Genomic DNA, 20,987 nt, shown 5'->3' on the forward strand with positions numbered 1-20,987 from the left:
AGGGTTGTCCTGGGAGAGAGGAAACTGTAGTTATAAACCTGTCTGTCTGTTAGTCAAAGTTAAACAGCACCTTCTGCTGCTTTGTACCGATTTTATGCTGCAACTTCAGCATTTTTGTGTCAAATGCCTATAATAAGCACTTTCCAAAGAATTTTGTTGGCACATTGGAAAAAAAAGTCAAATCAAACCAATTTAAATGCGGTTTTTTTTTGTCTGTGTTGCTGTAGAAGAAGGACGTGCGCATGCTGAGGTTCATCCAGGAGGTGAACACCACAACGCGTTCCTGTGCGTTGTGGGATCTGGATGAGGACACCGAGTACATCGTCCACGTGCAGAGCATCAGCATGGTGGGCAGCAGCCCCCCGAGTCAGCCGGTGCTCTTCAGAACACCCAAAGAGTCCGAAAAGATGGCGTCCAAGAGTCCCGGTGAGTTTTTTTTATCCCGAGAATGAAGGACTTTGTCGGCATTCTTAACGCACATTTTCATTTTTTTAACTGATCTTGTTTTTTCAAGTCGCGGAACATTTTATGGGAAAAACACCAAATATTCCTCGTAATAGAAAATAAAAGAAAAGTCTTTCCATGTGATTGAGAGCGAATGACTCTGTTGTCTAAAATAGCCACAGCATCAACAGAGCTGACAAAACAGGGCCGTCTCACTTCATTGGGGGCCCCCAAGTCTGATTGTAATACTAAAAAACTGGTCAGATTTGCAGGGAACTGTGACATCACAGACCCCGTCCAGCCTCCACATCCTTATCTTCACTCAGCTTCACATCAAGGCGACTTGAGTGTACTTTGGAAACGTGTATTACAACGCTGTAACACTACTTTCATACCTCATCTTAGACCGCTTTCACTTAAAACCATCTTCAAACTCCTTACACAGAGCTCCTGCTAAAAACACACACGATACAACCGCCAATTTAAACAAAGTAGCAAAAGGAACAAAACATTTGGCAAATCTCTCTGTTTGTCGGAGATTATTACAATTCAGTGCATACCTGAGGACACAAATACAGGTGAGTGCACACAGTCTATTCATCAGTGCATCAACAAAGAGGCAGAGAAAACAAACATGATGTTTCTGCTGCTCCCCGGACGACAAACGAAAGTGTTTACGCTCAAACTCATAAATACATGTACAGGCATACACAGATTTTAAAATGAGCTTCTAGTCACACACATAATAACATTGAAAATAGTGCTAATTTTCTGTTTATACTTCTGTTTATACTTCTCCAGAGCAAAAGTTCTGAGAACTCCTCGCATCCCATCAGCCTATTGTTCTTATCACAAGCACAGGATATGTGTTATCTGGAGTTGCTCGCAATAGCAAATTTATCATGTCCGACCCAGTTATGTTGCCAAAAGCAGCTGCTTTGGAGGGACACTGCTTAATGCTAAAAGCTCATCAGCAGTAAGGGGGGAAAAGAGGAGAGAAGGGACTTCTGGGAGCTTTCCCTAGAAACATCGTGCTGAAGCTTCTCAAGGGCGCCGTTAGAGCTACATGTGTCGAGGACTATTACTGCACTCAGAATGAAAATAAGCTGTCCACTTTCTGTCATTTTTCCCCTCTTCAGTTTCAAAGCCGTGTGGCAACGCTCGGCAGTTGTTTTTTTGCAGATATGCCATCTTTAATTTGTGCCAAACAAAGTGCTGTTCATTATAGCTAAAAGTCTTTAACTTGCTTTAGAGTGCCGCGGGAACATCGTCTCGCCGTTGTTCCGATGCAACTTTACTTTACGTTCTTTTTAGATGGAAAACACAGTTTCCAAGTAGCCTTTCCAAACAAATAATAACAGAAAATAACTGCAATGTCTTGAAATTTCAAGTAACATTATTATGCTCATTTTCAGCCAACTAATGATCTCCACCCCCGGAGCAGTTCTGCTCCCTCCATAACTTGACAGGGCTCTTATTATTTCTGAACAACAAAGACTAAAAATCATTTGAAGTGTTTATGTTCTGTAGATCTTTATACAATAAGAAAGAACTGCATGTCTTGGAAAACATAGTTTCCAGTAGACAGCGTGACAAACCACAACAGGAAACATTACTTACATCTCTGCTCAGTAAATACTAAAGCGCCTGTCCAAAAACAAGAATAGTCACACACTTAAGTTTTAATTACAACGTGCATTTGCCGTGTCGTCGTTCCACTGCCACTACAAACCACTTTTCATTCCATAGTTGCCAACAGTCACAGTTGTTGTGTGAGAGGATGAAGGTGTGAGACCGGACAACTCTGATCATTTTAGCCATGCTTGCACAAAAATGTTGCATCCTGGGATTTGTTTTGTAAAATGGTCCTCTGTGAAGTGTTGGAATAAAACGAATGCATTCCCTCCACCGCTTGCCTGCAAAAACAAATTGCTCGATTTTCAGGCTTTTTGTATAATCAGGTCATAAAAATGAGAGAAGCACAGATGCACCTCTTTTTGAGTGCTGATTCAATCCCCGTAGACTGTATACTTCCTGCTAACCGACACCGGTTTCACTGTCGAAGGTGGTGTTTTGTTGTCTTCAAATTGAATATTTAAAATAAAAGTGCAAAAAGTGTCGGTGAACAAAATGTAATAAAAATCCCAAACAGCATAAATCAGCTGTTGCAAGAGTTCTAATTTAAAGGGTCGAGGTTGAATTGAATTCTTTTGATCAGTGAACTTGTCGTTATTGGCCCCATCAGTAGCTAAGAGTGTGGTATCCACTCAGTAGGTTGTTTTTTTTTTAATGATTTTGTCAGATTTGAGTTAAAGGGAAAGTTCATTTTTTTACAACCTGGACCTTATTTCTGGCATTTTTATGGTTGTATACTCACCCAGAGGTGTTTGGTGTCATTTGGAGTCCTTCGGAAGATATTAGGAGTTTTTTGCGAGCCGCTTCTCCATATAACGGTAGCGCATGAGGGCACTCGCGGGACACAGACGATGCAGCGTCTAAATAACACATGATTGCCGCGAAACTCTTCATTTCTTTTATGAATCACTAGATCTGCTTCCAGGACCTGTTTTAACATTGTGGCGCTGTCTGTGTATTAAATAAATCAGTTTGTAAACAAGACCTCTGAACTCATGACGTCATCTCTGTGCGCGCGTCCCAGACACAGCTCCGTGTACAGCTGGAGTTCGCTACTGTTAGTTTACTGATAGTTATTTGAAACATGTCTGAATATTTGTCAAATTCTGATGTTGTGGACGACGACTTTGAATATGATGGACGTCCTTACCATTTTGAGCCGGAGTATACGGCTGAAGAGCTCACTGAACGGAGGACAGAGTGCGCGCACAGAGATGACGTCATGGGTTCAGAGGTCTTGTTTACAAACGGATTTATTTAATACACACAAAGCCCCGCAATGTTACAACAGGTCCTGGAAGCAGATCTAGTGATTCATAAAAGAAATGAAGAGTTTCGCGGCAATCATGTGTTATTTAGACGCTGCATCGTCTGTGTCCCGCCGTGCCCTCATGCGCTACCGTTATATGGAGAAGGACTCCAAATGACACCAAACACCTCTGGGTGAGTATACAACCATTAAAAATGCCAGAAATAAGGTCCAGGTTGTAAAAAACCGAACTTTCCCTTTAAGAGTTGAACAATCGGGTAACTCAGCCAGCATGGGAATGGATTAGCAAGTGAAAACAGCGAGGAAGATTGAGTTTCCAAATATTAATAGCATCAAATGTTTTTGTCAGTGCTTTCGCTTCTTGTTTTAGAGTTCTGTTTGTGTGGTGATGTGATGCAGGTGGTTAGTGGGAGAATGTGTCTTAATGCTGAGGGACTCTGACTGTAATAGATGCACCTGGTGTGTGTTGGTTGAAGCATTCATTAGGTGTCCTGATTAAATCTCCAGGCCATTACTGATCTCCTCCCCCTGTAAGCGAGTATTAATCAGCCTGACACGACTTTGTATCTGCAGCTGCAACACAACGCCACACAGAAGCCCGTCTGTGTCTCTGTCAGTGCGTCTGAATGCACCAGTGTGTCTGAAATGCGGTAAAAACATCAGAGGAGGTGCGGCGCCTTTATGTTGGTGATAACATGATGCAGGGAGCTGCAAAAGTTGGATGTTTTATAAATCACTTTTTAGAGCACTAACATTTTACAAGCCTCTTTCCTCTCTGAGCTGTTTAAACCTGTAATTGGTCTCCGCCGGTCCACTGTGCACTGTTACTCTGTAGATGCAGATATGCCCATGCCTTCATTTTCATGCAGCATGGAGGATTTCCCCACAGCTTCCCACTACAGACGTTGAGTGTTGTGGCTGGGTTGTTCAAGCATTTCAAAGAAAAAAAACTTTTTCCTTCATCCTGCTGGAAGTTTGGCTCTTTCTTCTGGCAGAACTGGTGGAGCTCAAGTTTGTGGAGCTGAGTCAGGGCACATGCCTTTTAAGTGCCACCCACAAATATTCTGTAGGATTGAGGTTTGCAAATGCAACTCCATTACCTCAATTTTATTGTCCTTTAGCTGCTTCACAGCTAATTTTGGGGTATGCTTGGTGTCATTGTTCAAGAAATTGCCATACCCTAACTTGAACTTTTTTGGCATCATTTTGAGATTTTGCCTCAGTTTATGGAAATAATGTTCTTTCCACATGTTGCCAGTTTAGTGAAGCGCACCAGTCCTTCCAGGCACCTCCATACTTCTCGGTTGGGATGGTGTTCTGAGGTTCCCCCTCTTTCTTCCAAACTGGTTATTAAAAATGGTTACTATGACCAAACAGTTCACTTTTTTTTCTCCGTATTCAATATGTCTCCAAAATTTTAGATCTTTGTCTCTATGTTTTTTCTTTTCTTTTTTCATGGTGGTATTTTTGGAGGCGTGTCTTTTTCTCGCTGTGTGACCTTTTCCGCCGCAGCGCCCGGGCAACGACGAACCCCCTAGGAATCTATGAGGTAGAGAAAGAGAGGGAAGAAGGAGAAGAGAAAAGGGGTCGGGGGGAGGGGTGCAGAGACGAGAGCGAAGATGATCTGAGGGTTAGGCTGGTATTTGAAGGTTTGCCGGAAGAGGCGTGGTTGAGGCGTGGTCCTGCTCCCGAAATTCGCTTGTTAAGCTCCAATACATTTTAAGTTTTCTAGTAATAATGTCAGATGAAGCGTTCCAAACCCAAAAGAATGAGCCCTCTAGTGTATCTCTGCTTTGCCTTGAACAGGCTGTTGCTGCAAAATGCAATTCGGTCCCGAATTTCCCGCGCTGGGCTGCGGATGTGACGCTGCATGTGCATTCTCCCCGTTCTCCCGTGCCAGCTTCACTGTTGGCTGCAGTACCCCCAACGGCCGTCGTGGTGAAGGGTGGCGCTAGAGAGTCTAATTTCTTAAAAGGAGCCTCAAGCTCCTTTAAAGACTGTGTTACGTAATTACTCCTCATTTCCTTTCAAGATTTTTACGCACGATGAAAGCAAAGTGATGATTTTGACAAATAAGCTGTCTCTATTTAGTAAGTACAGTTACAGCTTACGTCTCCACAGGATACATCCTCAAACCTGACATTGGGTCTTGCATCCGTAGAACTCCACTGACAGCGCCAGAGGTGTGCCCTGACAGTAGAAGTATGTTATCCCTTGTTACAAAACTTCTTGAACTTCTTTGAAGCCCGCGGCTTTAGTTGGAGTTCAGAGGGATTGCCCATGGTTACAGGAGACTTGAAAGAGAGGCCGACCAAAGCAGTGTCCTAAACCTCATCCTCGACTCATCCAGAAGAAGCTGCATCTGAGGACAGCTGAGGTTATGGAAAGTTTCTCCCCTCCCCGAGGCTCCATCTACACATGCTCCGCCTGAAACTGATCATATCTCTAAACGGCGGATAACATTCACAGCCCTTAATTCTCTTAATGCTCTAATTACCCGTCGCTACTTAAAAATCACAGGCTTTGAACTTTGTTTGGGTTTCTACTTAAGATCAGAGCCAGATTACAAAGCACAGAGAGCAGAAGACGCTTTAAGAGAGTCATAATAAAACAGTTTTTCAGTGGTCTCGGCTTCAGGTGTTGAGTGCACTGCAAGTTCCAGAGGTTCTGTCCGCGGGATAGGATTAAAAACGGTGGGGGCAGCAGATATTTCACCAAGGTTGGTCCCCCACATTCTGGCGCGGGAAGCATTTCAACACAGAGACATAGAGTTGCCCAGACAGGATACTCAAAGGTTTTCAACCAGGTGTTACTGTGGTCAGACAGAGACTAATGAGTAGTTGACTGAGACAATCTGCTGGTGAATAGGGAAGGTCAGCGTTAATATGCTACAGGGATTGATGAGCAAATCAGGAGCAGATGTGCACAGCAGCCCCGAGTAAGGAGGTGCCAGCTGGAAAATCTCACGTTAATGTTTTAATTTTAGATAATAAAACGTATGTTAAGGTTATATCTCACGTTCATACTCCTCAGAACAGGAGACCCTGTTCAAGTTTGTCAACACAATTTTTGCAGTTTAATGAGGACAAACAAGCAACAGCAAGAGAATCAACCAATTATCTTGATTTTCTTTGGTATTAGCTGCCATGCAGCCAAAGTCTATACTTCATAAATCTATGTGTGCACGAGGAAAGCCATTCTAAGAGCAATCTGCAACAAAGGCTATTTACAGCAAAGTTTCCAGCCTTTTTTCACTCACATGCGCATGTCCAGTGGGCCTGAACGGCTGCATCATATGCATTTACGAAAGTATAACATGGATTTAGATCTTCTCCTGAAAAAGTGTTGACATGCAAATCTCAGTCTGGATTGATTTAAAGGTCTGTTTTTAACCGAAAATGGTCAAATGTGGTTCACAAAATTGCATCTCAACTACAAACTATAAGATTTCTGGGGGGGGGGGGGGGGGGGGGGCAACATCAGAATGCATCAAGGTAGCTGAGAAGGAAAGAACCAAGATTTGAGAATGGTCTAATCAAAGTCCACGAGGGCACAGGAGCTTTGCAGACCTGGGAGTTTCCGGTCTTCAAACTCAGAAACTGAAGAGAGGAAAAAGAGATGAATACAAGTTTAATGATCGACATGGCCTTCAGAAAAGTCAAGGAGAGTGTTTGGGGAACTTGGACCGCAAATGGGATTATATACTTGTTCAAAGAAAAAAAAGTTTGTGGATTGTGTTGTGGCTGCAAAGTGGAGCTATAAAGGCCTGGAAGATTGCAATGGAGCTGAATCTGACCACAATAGGTGAGCAAAGTGTTGTGCCACATGAGATGCTGTTTCAGTTATCAAGAGAGTTATTAATAATTGTCCTTCAACAATTATTAATAATTAATAAGGTAGATTATTTATCAAATTGAATTATCAAAATAACTTAATCAAGATGGGGCACCACCTGATCGTTATCAGGAAAATGATAACTACAGCAAAAGTCTCAAGATTAATTATTCTACAGAATAATTCTTGAAGGATGGAATCCGAACACAGGCTCCGGCAACCGACATTAGCGGCAAACGTGCGCAAAATAAACAAGGACGACTTCTTTTAATCAGAATTTATTTACACCAGTGTCAAGCAGATGGTAAAACAACACTTCAGATAAATTCTGATGGCTCACTACATTAACAGGGACAAGAAATCTGTAGCAAGCTCGTTGCCACTGGGGCCGACCGACAGGACAGAGGACATAGGGTTTAGTGCAGGAACTCTTTATTCTCTCACACGCCACACGTGAACAAGCACAACCTTCTCCCAACCTTCTCTCTGGAGTGCTGCTCCTTATGAAGGCAGGCAGGGTGGAGAGGTTGATTGGGCACACCTGTACCCACTCGGCTGAGTGTCTGCTCCTCCACCCTGCCACAAAATCATATAATGCAAACCTTCCGATCATGTGTGTGTGTGTGTGTGTGTGTGTGTGTGTGTGTGTGTGTGTGTGTGTGTGTGTGTGTGTGTGTGTGTGTGTGTGTGTGTGTGTGTGTGTGTGTGTGTGTGTGTGTGTGTGTGTGTGTGGTGGTGTGTGTCGGTAGCTCAGAATAGCTCGGGAATTTATGACCGAGATAAGAGTCGGTATCTGTGTGTGGGGATTAGTAGGAGAGGAAAAGAGAAATAGAGAAGACAAATAAAATAAACAGACACACTTAAAAAAATTCTCGCTACCAGAAGCCCAAGACCTTCTGATCTTTCCCACACTGAAATGCACCACTGTGAAACTAAACTTCACACGTGCGCTCTGGTCATTCGATTGGGATATGAGGAAGGGCTTTGTTTTCTGTTGTGGAGGAACATGTCATCACGATCCAGCAATTTGGATGCAGCAGTAGACAAACAAGAAGATAAACAAAAACACTTAAGCTAATAAACACAGTTGTTTTCTCTGCCCAGACGCAAAACAGCCTCTTACGTGGATCTTTGTAGTTGAAGAAAAAAGGTGGTTTGGTCTGGCCGGTCAGCGTTCCTTGGTGAACAGCTAGGTGGTTACGCTCGGCAGGTGATCCTGATAAAGCGGCTCCCACTCCCTCCTGTTATCCGTGCTGCGGATGAGGGGATAACAGCTGGGCACAGCAGCTTGGCCTCCTTCAGCTTTGGGTCGGTCCGAAGGCATTCACGTCGAGGCAATGCAGGGTCCCTGGTTCGGCTTTCTGGTGCTCGGAACCTCGTGGGTCACTCGTGCAGCGCTGCAAAACGGACGCTCCTTCGGTCACGATCCTGGAGAAAGGTCGGTCCTTGGCTGGTCGCTTCGAGGCAGCCGAGACCTGTAGGGGAGAGGAAAAGGCAGAGAAGAGAGAGAGCCCGAGAGAGCGGGGCCTTGTTCTTTTATAGTGGGGTCCAGGAAGTCAATGCGGCCCCTCCGGCAATTTGGGGTCGTATCCAATCAGAGCGTGGTCCCTTACATAATCACACATTTCATATGAGTTCATATAAATTCATAATCACCCCATGAATCCATAATCACACCGTGAGTTCCTAATCACACATGAATTCATGTGTGAGTGGGCGGTGGCCCAACAAAAGTCAGCGGGAAGACCTGTTCTCCATTGAATCGGTGTGGGTTTCACATGAATCGCAATCAAATGCAGCAGATGGGCATTCCAGATGTATTTGTGTCTGTCAAGCAAGCTAAAAACATTCAGGAACCAGGTTACCGTATGTATGCGGTAAGACTTCATCTTCCAGGGCTTCATAGCTCCGCTCTGCAGCTGCAAGAAATTCCACCAACTCTTGTCTTTTCTCCCACAAGTATATAATCCCATTCGCCGCATAATGTCCTCTAACTCTCTCTTTGATTATCTAATACTATTGGTAAACTGGTATTCAAGTCGTCTTCTCTTGAATTTTCTAAGGTGAAACCGGAAATGCTCACGTCTGCTAACCTCCTTGTTCTCCTTGTTCCCTATTGTAATGTTTTGTGGTTCTCCGGTTGTCCATATTGAAGCTGTTCAACGAGGAATGGACCAACATTCCCTCTCAACACTGAGAGACTGAGGAACCCAGGAAACAACTGTTTCCCCTAATTGCTGCTGAGAGTGGATGTACAGTGGTTGAGTCATAGCGGTGCATAGTATTCACGGATTATATATTTTTTCTCTCCCTTTTTGGCTTCAGTTTTGTTAATTTAATAATGGCACAGAAAAAAAAGTATCTGTATTTGTTCATCTGAGGGTAAATCTGCTTCATACTAAACACGATACAATCAGATGATGATTTTTGTTTTTGCACATAACCATTGCATAAATGGCTGTAAGCCATTCAACAATTGTCTGTCACAGTTGCTTGTAAAAAAAAAAAAAAGCATGTATATAGTTTTTGAAGTTAGTGGTTAAAGGTACATCAGTGGTATTTTTCTGAGGGTACTGCCATAAAGTGTTCTTCCTGCCTTTGTCATTTCTCAGAAACTTCCCACTAAGAAGGGAAACCCATCCATCCATCCATCCATCCATCCATCCAAACGTGTCTCATCCTGATAAAGGTTCAGGACGCTGGGGCGTGGGGATGGAAGAAAGAAAGCTAATTTGACACCTACATTATATTATATTATAGTTATTATAATAACTATAACAACACTAATAACAACTTGTTTTGTTTGGCGACTGCATAAATAAACAATTACATAAATATTAGCAATGAAGCTGTATACACAGTATAGCGGTAAACACTTAAGATCGACTTTCTTTGGTCAGAATGAGGTCGGCACTTCTTGTGAGAGAAGGTGCAAGATGCAATCACAGACGAAGCAGTGACAGTGATCTCTTTATTCCTTTTTAGATGGATAATATGCAAAGCAAGGGAGACATACCCTGGCTGGATAAGCAAGACATCTTCTCCAGGGGGTTGTGGAGAGTAGCACAAAGCCTTTTGCAGGCGTCAGAGAGCGGGAGGCTTTAGTTAAGACTGTGTACAGTCCTTCAAGACAGTGAGTGGTTTAATGCTGCATCTGCCAAAGTGCTGTCAGCAGGAGAAGCCCAGTGAGTGATTGGGTCCAGAACTGGCTCTCCCCGTCTCCGCCGACCTCTGCTCTCACTTAACTTTAATAACGCAAACCCGAGTGGAGAATTTACATCAGCCAACCTCTCCACCCTCATGTCCCCCCGTTGGACTCTCTTATCTTTCCTTGCAGGTTTTCAAGGTGATGGCAGTTTCACACTCACACCCCAGGCCAATGAGTTTCAGTGTCTTTGGCAGCACTTTGTTGACTCTGCGTTTGTGTTTATGTGCGTTTTCTCTCCCTCTAGACGAGGTGATGATGGAGGAGTATGGAGCGGCTGCCCAGCTGAGGGCCGGAGAACTCATCATCATTGTTGTGGTGCTCGTCATGTGGGCAGGTAATATTCCTCCTCAGTATTGCACATTTATCACAGCATACTTCACAGGAAGCCTCTCTTTGGACCAAATAAACTCTTTGACCAAGTTCCTATTAACGGACAAACACTGGCTGGTGCCTCATCTATTTGAGATGAGAGTTTTGTTCCCTGCAGTGGTTATAGCATGATTTGAGTGTGCACTTTTGCAGAATGCAACAAAATATATGGCGATCCATTCAAGCAGAGTAACAATATGAATCACAGTTCCCCCCTACACATTGTTTAAAACGCATCCTACTGCTTGTTGTATAGAAAGCTTGTCACTCTTTCTCAAGCGTAAGTTCCCAGCTCAATTTTACAAAAAAAGTGAGCGATTGTTTCAAGAGGAAGCCATAGAATACAACTCATTGGACCAAAAAGACAGCATCATGGACACAGAACCACAATTATGACAGAAACGTCAATCAAAAATGTTCGGAGTTTGCATGTTGTAGAAAACCCTGGGCAGTGCTTGACAGGATGCATCTTCTCCTTGAGAGGTAGATCTTTGAAAAGGACAGATCAAGAGCATGGGATCATCCTAACTAAATCCTGAATCCAGTGTTTGGGATTTCTCTATACCATTACATATTCATTCAAAGGATATATATGATGACTACATTCACCAGCAGAAAGAGACATTACACTCTGCTAAAACTGCTAAATAGTTCATGCAAACTTGCTTTGCTCAGGCAAAAAACCTTTTATGGAGTTTTTCACCTCCCGTTTCGATCCCTTCACTTTTTCAATGCATAAAATATCCACTGCCGACTTGCCCCATAATTCACATTCCTCTATTTTGATCTGCTTCTTCATCTTTGAGACTTCCAACTGTCTTTGGTGCCTCGAGCCTCATTCAAAAATCTACAGCTCCTGCCTGCCAGATGGGCCTTTTACCAGCTCATTTGTTAAAAGTTTTGCTCTTCTAATGTGTCATACTTTCCTCCCAGAATTCTGCTTTTGTCTCTCCATCACTTCAAACAGCAAATTCAACTCTCGTCCTTGACAATCCCGCTGCAGACCCCAGGAAGGTTTTTTTCTGCCAGTGTGGTTTGGAGGCAGGACCCTTCCACAGTAACAGCAACATCACTGATCCAAACTGAGGAATGCTGACTTTGAGCCATTGACTCATCTTGATCAGTGTTCACATTTAGCAGCGTCTTACATAATATTCTTCTTGGCAGACTGGCTTCCGTTTAGAAATAATTGGCACCCCTCTGACCTAGATCAGATTACATCCTTCAGGCCACAGTCAGTTCAAATCCTGTTATTAATGTAACTAACTCTCAAACTAAATAGTGCTAAAACAGCGATTCCCTTTATGAGGCCTAAATCTTCTCTCCCTCAACTTGACTTTTGACAACCCCTTTATGTTTTCCACACCAGTTTAAACGCCTGAGCATCATCCTTAACGCCACATAATCCTTAGATGGACAACTAATGTGTTTTGGGTTTGTATACTCCACAATAGTACTCACCTTAACTTTTAATGTTCGACTCAGAGCACTGCTCACAGATGCTCAACCTGTTCATAAAAATTGATTCTGGCTGACAGAGATCATTCAAACCGTTTCAGCAAAACATAAAGTATGATACAATATAGGTAAACACACCAAACAAATGGGGAAAGCTCAACTTTAATCCTGTGAAGTTCAAATAGATAATTTATATACAGGTGCTCACATAACTCGCTTGCAACTACATTTTCCGAAGTTTTAGATATAAACAGACAGCTGGAAATTGGTCTAAAATTTGGTGGAATGTCTGGGTCAAGAAAGGATTATTTTACTGATAAAGAAGAAAGAAAATGGCAATTTTGAATTGAGGTTGAAATTCAGCTGCATACATCATTTCACCTTTTAAAGGACATATTAACCTTTATTGTTAATGAACTTCCCTGTCCCTCAACTCTGGTACTTTCTCCCACAAAGACATTCATGATAATACAGTCTCTTTCTAACTCAAAATCTCATCTCAAAATGCTTCTTTTCAAAAAGGCTTTTCCTGGTACCTGAACAAGCTGAAGGCATATGCTCACAGTAGCAGCAACTTTACTGTGTGTGATTCATTCATGAGCAGTTTTTAATGTATGGCAGCACTTTCCAGTGTCGCTTCAAACTTCTGGTTTGTGGTGATGATTTGGCAAAACTTAAAACTCTGCTCAGAGCGTATGATTTCTCTTTGTTAAGTGATGCTTTTCTTTTCAGGCTCTTTGACATTCACATAAAAGGGAGCATTTCATTTAATGCTTCTCCTGCACAATAGTACTGATTTCCTGACACTTTGCTCGTAAGAGGAGCAAGTTGTTTGAACGGAGAGGTGTGAACAATATAAAAATGATGGCCTGAAGCAGCAAAGCGACTCCAGCAAAGACAAGAAAGAAATACTGCAGAAAATACTGGAGTCAATAATACAAACCAGTATCATTACAACGCTGATTAATTCTGGTCAAATGTCTTTTCATTCTTTTTTCCTCGAATTATTTAAAAGCTAAAATACTAAGTTTAAGTAATAATTGAATGTTGGGCTTCTCTAATGAGTTTAAAACATAAACTGACTTTTAAGATGATGGTTCAGCTATTGATTTTCTGTCAGTTATTTGACAAACTGACATCCATTCTCCATCAAGGATGTGCTCTCAGTTTAGTCGCAATGTCAAGTCGTCAAGCAGATTCAACACTTTCTGACATTCTAAATATTGTTTCAGTCTAATTTTGCCCTCTGGTATATCACCCCGATGGGAATTAGGAAATAAATGCAATTCTTTATCGTTTTAGACCAAAAATCAAAAAATTGCCCATCCACCACCCACATAGCCCGTTTCTATGGGTCATTCATCTCCTATGCAAATAGAGCAAGTGTTTGGTTCTTGTTGCCTCTAGTAAGTCAGATTTGTTCCAGCTGGGAGCTAGAGTAGCGCTGCCGTTTGCCACCAGTTCTGTTCACAGCCAGAGGACAGAGAGGGTTGATGCTCTTTATCTCTTCCTTTTGTGGATGATGTGATCCTGTTATGGTCAACAGGCTCTAATCTCCAGCTCTGACTGGCTCCACTTCCAGCATAGGCGACTTTGAAGAGACATACAGTACATGATTCTCAGTCAGAAGGGGTGGAATACACTTTCCAGGTTTAAGGTGACCTGCTGCCTCAAGTGGAGTCCATGAGTGGGGAAAGAAGCAGGATTTGAACAGATGAGTGTTGCAGTAATGTAGACTCTGTACTGGTCTGTTGAGGTGAAGAGAGCTCAGTCAAAAGGGAAGGCTCCTTATTCACTGGTCACTTTATTGTTCTGCCTTCACTTAGGCTAACTGTGGTTAGGGTGTCCAACTGGGTGGAGGTCCAGGGAAAACCCAGGACAAACTGTCTCTTGAATGACTTGGGAGCATCTCAGTATCTCCCCAGATGTGCTGGAGGAGGTGGTCGGCAAGAAGGGGATGGATGGATGGATGGATGGATAGACAGGTGGATAGACAGAGGAAAGGGGTGAAACAGTCTTCTCTGTCAAGGTTGACATTCCCCCCAGCCTTCAGTTTCTGTCTTGCCCCGCCTGTGTCCCATCTGCCCTGATTGTGTCTGCACCTGTGTCTCGTCATGTCTCGTTATCCCCTCAGTATATCTTGTCTTGTCATTCCTTTGTCCCCTGTCGGATCGTACTGTTTCCTCCCTCCATGTGGCATGTCAAGTTTGATCCTGTTTAAGTTCTGGTTTTTGGTCTGCCTTTTTAGATCCTGCTAAGCAGCGCTTTTAGTTCTTGGTTTTTGGTGGAATAAATCCTTTTTTGTTGCAACTCCTGGCTCCTGCTCTCCTGCACTTGGGTCCTAACTAAACCGAACCATGACATTCTCAGTACATCAAATGACTTTATGAACTTGATCCGTTAATTGGTTTTGCCGAGGTTGCATGGAAGACTTTGTACCCAAATATTCTTTGACATTAACATTGACTTTGGCATGTTTTATGGAAACATTTTGCTTGGAACTTTGATCTGAAATACGGAGACCAACATCCACCATAAGTATACTCAAGCGTAGCGTTGCCGGTTAATAAAGTGACCCATTTATGGTTCAGTCCTTCAGTCTGTAACAATCACAGTGGAACTAAGTCATTTAGATTGGACGTTGAAAGCCTTTATTTTGGTATTTGCCTGTTCTTAACGCAACCCTGGCACCTGAAAAAATCCAATTTAGTTAGTGATTCATATTTGCAGTGTGCTGTGCCATCACAAACCCAGATTAGAGTAAAATTATCCACCTTTCCTTTTCTATTTCTACCCAGCTCATAAAATGCTGCGATTTTTGTACCTTTGAAGTGGAACATCAATTTAAGAAGGACATCCTGCAGAAGAGGTGGGTGGAGTTGAGTGGCTGACTCCACCCCATAAAACCAGCTGCTATGAACAGAGCACACAGCATAAATGACATGGTTAAAAATGGGGCTTTTTCTACTGTGTATCTGTGGTATTTTGACCAATGAATAACAAGCCTTTCATAACTACTCCGCTGTTTTGACCTTTTGAAAATAAAAGTTAAAAAAAGTGTACACTTTATGGCATAAGGTTCCGTATAATGCTTGCCAGCACAGTTTTGCAGATACGAGCAGCTATAAATATTCCTTCCTAACCTACTTCACTAGGTTTAATGAGATACAACTATGGCCCAAATACTGTATATGGTAGATACAGTACAGAGAGACACCAACAGTTGCTCTTCCTTGAAAATCACCAGTGGGAGGACCATGAAAAAGAAATAGAGGGGGATTCAAAGAGATTTAATGAAAGAGCCATGTGGGAAAAGAGTGAAAAACTAAGCCGGCCAGGAAGGTGACAAAAACCTTAAAGTGAATGGATTGTCTTTCCCAGCTTTTAATTGGGGCTGTGGGGCATGCTGGTGAATGTCACAGGGAGATATCCCATCTTGCACTTTGTTATTGCGATGATAAGATAAGCAGAGGCTGACATAAGCAGAAATGCTGAAGCCCACTGGCGCCTGGATTCATCCTGTCACATGCCCCTGCACCGTCGTGAATTATTCCATCTCTCATTCCTCTGAGCTTGCCGTCTATCTGCTCTCTCATCTATAACTCCTCCGCAGTGTTTTTAATCTTCGTGACATGAGACAGGCTCCGCAAGGCTCAACCCAAATCCCATCTGCTCATTTCACACCGTTCATCTGTTCATATTTATCGACCCATTAGAAGAAAACATCTACCGTCCTGCGGCTGAAATTGACTAGAAGCATGTTTCTGTGTCAAATCAATACAATTCATTTAGACACATGAATAAGGAAGTTAGAACGAGAGTCACACTGTAGTTGCTTGGTTTTGGTGTATACATTTTGTACTTGGTGAGACTGATTCAAGGAGGAATCCATCCATCCATCCATCCATCCATCCATCCATCCATCCATCCATCCATCCATCCATCCATCCATCCATCCATCCATCCATCCATCCATCCATCCATCCATCCATCCATCAATCCATCCATCCATCCATACATCCATCCATCCATACATCCATCCATACATCCATCCATCCATACATCCATCAATCCATCCATCCATCCATCCATACATCCATCCATCCATACATCCATCCATGCAATAGAAAAAAAACCTGAGGTAGAAAAGAAAGGACACTTGAAAAACACAAGATAAATAAATAGCTACGCTGCCTTGGCAAGAGTCAGAGTGCAAGGTGACTGGCAGATTCAGTCCCGGTGTGTGATCGTGGCTCTGACAGGTGGATGAGTTGGAGAGTATAGTTTAATTGCAGTAGGTAGGAAGGATTTCCTGCATCGTTCCTCAGAGCAGCGAGGATGGATGAGTCTGTTGCTGAAGCTGCTCTTCAGCTTCTCCAGTGTTTTGTGGAGGGGATGAGAGGGCTTGTCCATGATGGGGAGCAGTGTTACCAGCATCCTCTCCTCCACGGGGAGAAACTTAGAGACAACAACAGACTCTGCCCTACTGATGAGTTTGTTCAGTGTGTTGGCGTCCTTTGCCTTGATCCCCCAGAGAACGCCGCAGCAAAGAAGATGGTGCTCGCCACAACAGACTGAGAGAACATCTGCAGCATCTTGTAGCAGACATGAAAGAACCTCCTCAGGAAGTAAAACAGCTCAGACCCTTCTTGTAGACGGCCTCTGTGTTGGTACACCAGTCTAGTTTATTGTCTAGTGCAGGGGTCGGCAACCCGCGGCTCTAGAGCTGCATGCGGCTCTTTAGCGCCGCCCTAGTGGCTCCCTGGAGCTTTTTCAAAAATGTTTGACTTTTTTTTTTCCTTCTTTTTCCTCTTTTTTTCTTTTTTTTTTCTTTTTTCTTCTTTTTTTTCTTTTCCTTCTTTTTTTCCTCTTTTTTCTTCCTTTTTCCTTTCCTTTTTAATCTCGACATTTCGACTTTTTTTTCGACATTTTGACTTTTTTCCTCAAAATTTTGACTTTTTTCTTAACATTTCTACTTTTTTCTCGACATTTCGACTTTTTTCTTGACATTTCGACTTGTTTCTCTCGAAATTTCGACTTTTTTCTCAAAATTTTGACTATTTTCTTGACATTTCGACTTTTTTCCTCAAAATGTTTACTTTTTCTTAACATTTCGACTTTTTTCTCAACATTTCGTCTTTTTTCTCGAGATTGTACTTCAACATTAATCTTGACATTTCGACTTTTTTCTCGACATTTCAACTTTTTTTTTGAAATTTCGACTTTTTTCTCGAAATTTTGACTATTTCCTCGACATTTTGACTTTTTCCTTGACATTTTGACTTTTTTCTCAAAATTTTGACTTTTTTCTCGACATTTCTACTTTTTTCTCTGCATTCCGCCTTTCGCCATTTGCCTTCATTCTAAGGCTTATACAAAACTTTTCATTTTGTGCGCCTCCAGACATATTTGTTTTTTGTGTTTTTGGTCCAATATGGCTCTTTCAACATTTTGGGTTGCCGACCCCTGGTCTAGTGTTACACCCAGGTACTTGTAGGAGTCCACTAAATCCACATCTGTCCCACAGATGCTGACAGGAGGGGGCAGGGAGCTTGTTCCTCCTGAAGTCCACCACCATCTCCACCGGCTTTGCCACGTTCAAGTCGTAGCTTTTTTAATGTCAGCGTTGTTCCATCTTTCAGGAGTGATCGCCTTGTTTTGCCGCCAGTATGACATCATCAAAGACAATGAGCCCAACAACAACAAGGACAAAGCCAAGAACTCCTCAGAGTGCAGTACTCCTGAACACCCACAGGGGGGGCTACTGCGCAGCAACGTCTAAGAACAACCCTGCATCGCCTTCTGCAATAACTAACCTAAGACCTCAGGACAGGTGAGACATTCTCTCTACCATCTACCCATACCCAGTTATTGTTTTATTTTAATTTTTTTGACCTTAATTCTATTTACGGTTTCGAACAAACTGACCGCATAAGGAATCAGGCGTATAAAGCCTGGGTGGGTTTCTCAGCTGAATTTTGGATAGTCAGAGGGAAGCTTGTCGTTTTTTATCATTATTTGGCCTGCATGTGTAATTAGTGTAAAAAGATGAAGAGCATTTTGGGTTTTTGGTTTCTGCTGCATGACATGGAAATATTAGCACATACAGTACAGTTACTAGCCAAAGTGGAGATGCCGTGTTATATTTGAGACGTTATTTTTGACATATTTAATTTACCAACAATAGACTTGACCATATTTTCAAGTCCTGCACGTTTCATCAGCTGGTGAGAATGAGAAGATTTTGCTTGTAGCTTTAGCTGCTTGACTGTATTGTAATGTATACACCTTTCAAGTGCATTTTTAAGTATTATGATGTAACGCTTGACAGATGTGGCAACAGTTGCTCAGCGAGCGGTCAGTAGGAAACCGGGAGAGGAAATCAGACAAAACCAGTGCTGCCATAGCTACGCCCACATTCAGGGGCTGCCGTCTTCGAAGTACATGGTCCCAGAAGGCCAACAACACTGAGCCCAGTTTTTCTGTAAAAAAAGGCGGTTTGTCCTTCTGACACGTTTCTCATCTGGCTCTTAAGTACAGCCATAAACTCTCATCACATCTGTTTTTTTGTAAGAGAGTTTATTAGAGGAAATGCAGATGCTTTATCTGCGGTGAAGAGAGGAACGCTGCACATCGGGCGTGTCCGCCAGGTAAGTGACATCTTGGAATAAGCTCGGCCATGAAGGATCAACCTTCCTGAGATTTACAGAGGAGTCTTTGAAATGGGACAGACTGCATCACGGTCAAACGCAGCCCCTTAATTGGGCCCTAGCTCATGGCCGTAACGTCCCCTCGTCTTTCTTTCACCTACCTGTACATTAACTGTGTTTCTTTCAGAGCCTGAGACCAACAGAAAGCCATCCACTGAAAAAAATACTGGTGAAGAGATGAACCGTTAGAGAAATCCTCAACACATTGGACAACTGCAAACACAGCGTGGACAACCCTGAACTTGTAAAATCAAAGGCTACGAAACAGTCCAACAGGAAATGGCAGATGATGAAACTGCGTTCTCTTTTTATTTCAACCAAAACTGGAATGTAGCCTTCTTAACAGACACTGTAGAGACGAGACATAAAACGGCTGCCCATCAGTTTCTTCTCGATGGGAATGGCTTGATTCATGCAGTTTATTTATGCTTCCTTGTGGCATGAAATCCCAGGAGTTGATCTTGCAACATGAATGTCAACTCCACATCTGGATGGCTGACCAGAGACGGCGGGAACTTGGGCAGCCACGCGAAACTAGCTGGTCCAGGAGTTGCTCACCACACAACAAAACAAGCGGAGCTCTGTTTTAAACCAGGACTTTCTCCTTTTCTACTGGTTCATCCTCATTACTTTGCTCTTTCTTTATTACAGCCCTCTGTGTAGCAGCTCACCCCCCCCCCCCCCGTCTCTCTGTGCCGGTGTCTCTATAAGCACATTGTTGTTTGGTGCTCCTCCTCCTGTGATTGTATTGCACAATGACTTTTGTCTTCTGCTGTTCTCTCTCTCTCTCTTTGTCTCACGTTAAACAATGCTTCTGGTTTTCTCTTGCCTGATTTTAATGTTAAACTCTTATCAGTTCAGGGATAAAACCGGGCGTGCTGCTCTAAAGCCACCCATAGCTTGTGGGGGTGATGATAATTGGTCGCAGGTAGGCTCCGTGCAGACTGACCAGCAGTGTCATCCAAACTTCCAGCGTTCACATCTCAACGGTAACCATAATCATGAGAACCAGCTTTTGAAAGAATGGCACGGCAAGATTTAGGATCCCATTGGCCCACTGTGTTTTTCACAGCGTATTATACTCCATTATTGCTCTGGGACAGGATGCACAGGGAATGTGGAGCATCTTTCTCGGTGCAGCATACTGTATACAGCAGGCAGAATTTGGCTGGCCTCCATTTGTTGTTTGGCTGAAGGCCGACAGGAAAGGATTATTAACTGTTTCTGTTGAGAAAAAAAAGCTATAAAAACACTGAAACCAGAAATATATCCTCTCAACAAGTATGGTCAAGCCAAGGTGGGAAGAAAAACGGCGTGAATCCCTTTGAAGTAACTGGTCACACACACAGTGCGTGGAAGCCAATAATGCATTTAAAAGATAAAGAAAAAAAGGTTATGTCTTTATTGAACACGCCCATTAAAGATTGACCGCGTTGGAGGAGAAAGTAGTTGAGTATGTAGTTTGCAGAGCTCGAATCCAATGAATGACATGGGTGGAGGTTTAGAGCTATCTTGACTAATAAAAGACACTTGAATATTTTAAGTTTGCTGTTATTGAGGCCTCGCTGAAAGTAGTCTTATGCAAAGTAACCTCTGTTTTGGCGTCCATCCGTTATACATGCATATAAATTAAGACAGTGTAGTACTGTGGCTGCACTTGTAGAAGTGGGCACCCAGCAAGGATGTCTCCTAAGTTACACGGCGCAGAATCCTCACTGACGTATAGAAGAACCCGCGAGAAACAGGTCAAGGCCTGAAGGCATCACAGGAACTAGCAAACATTGTTCATAGGACTCATGCAAACCTGGAGTTTGCCAAAAAGCTCCGTGGGAATCTGCAGCACTACTGAGAAAATGAAGTAAAAATTTAATTACTCAGGAAGAATAGTCAGAATGATATATTTGGATGTATGTACGGCGCAAGAAGGGCACAGCTTAGCGACATCGAAGCATCATCCCGATGGTGGAGTGTGGTGGAGAAAGCATCATAATTAGCTTCACTACCACACTTCTCGTCATTGAGGGAAGTGTCCTGTTCAGCTGACGCAGCAGGACAATGA

General features: G+C 42.9%; 1 protein-coding gene across 1 annotated transcript in view; it reads left to right on the forward strand.

Moving 5' to 3' along the window:
• fndc5b (fibronectin type III domain containing 5b) overlaps nt 1-20,545 on the forward strand; it is a 37,486-nt gene extending 16,941 nt beyond the window's left edge. The window contains exons 3-6 of the mRNA XM_061741081.1: nt 228-426; nt 10,636-10,725; nt 17,861-18,051; nt 19,056-20,545. Coding sequence (XP_061597065.1) covers nt 228-426; nt 10,636-10,725; nt 17,861-18,000 — 429 coding nt within the window. The 3' untranslated portion in view covers nt 18,001-18,051; nt 19,056-20,545. The remainder of the gene's footprint in view (nt 1-227; nt 427-10,635; nt 10,726-17,860; nt 18,052-19,055) is intronic.
• The last annotated feature ends 442 nt before the right edge of the window (nt 20,546-20,987 follow it).

Source organism: Cololabis saira, chromosome 15 (assembly GCF_033807715.1).
Source record: "Cololabis saira isolate AMF1-May2022 chromosome 15, fColSai1.1, whole genome shotgun sequence".
Taxonomy (NCBI): domain Eukaryota; kingdom Metazoa; phylum Chordata; class Actinopteri; order Beloniformes; family Belonidae; genus Cololabis; species Cololabis saira.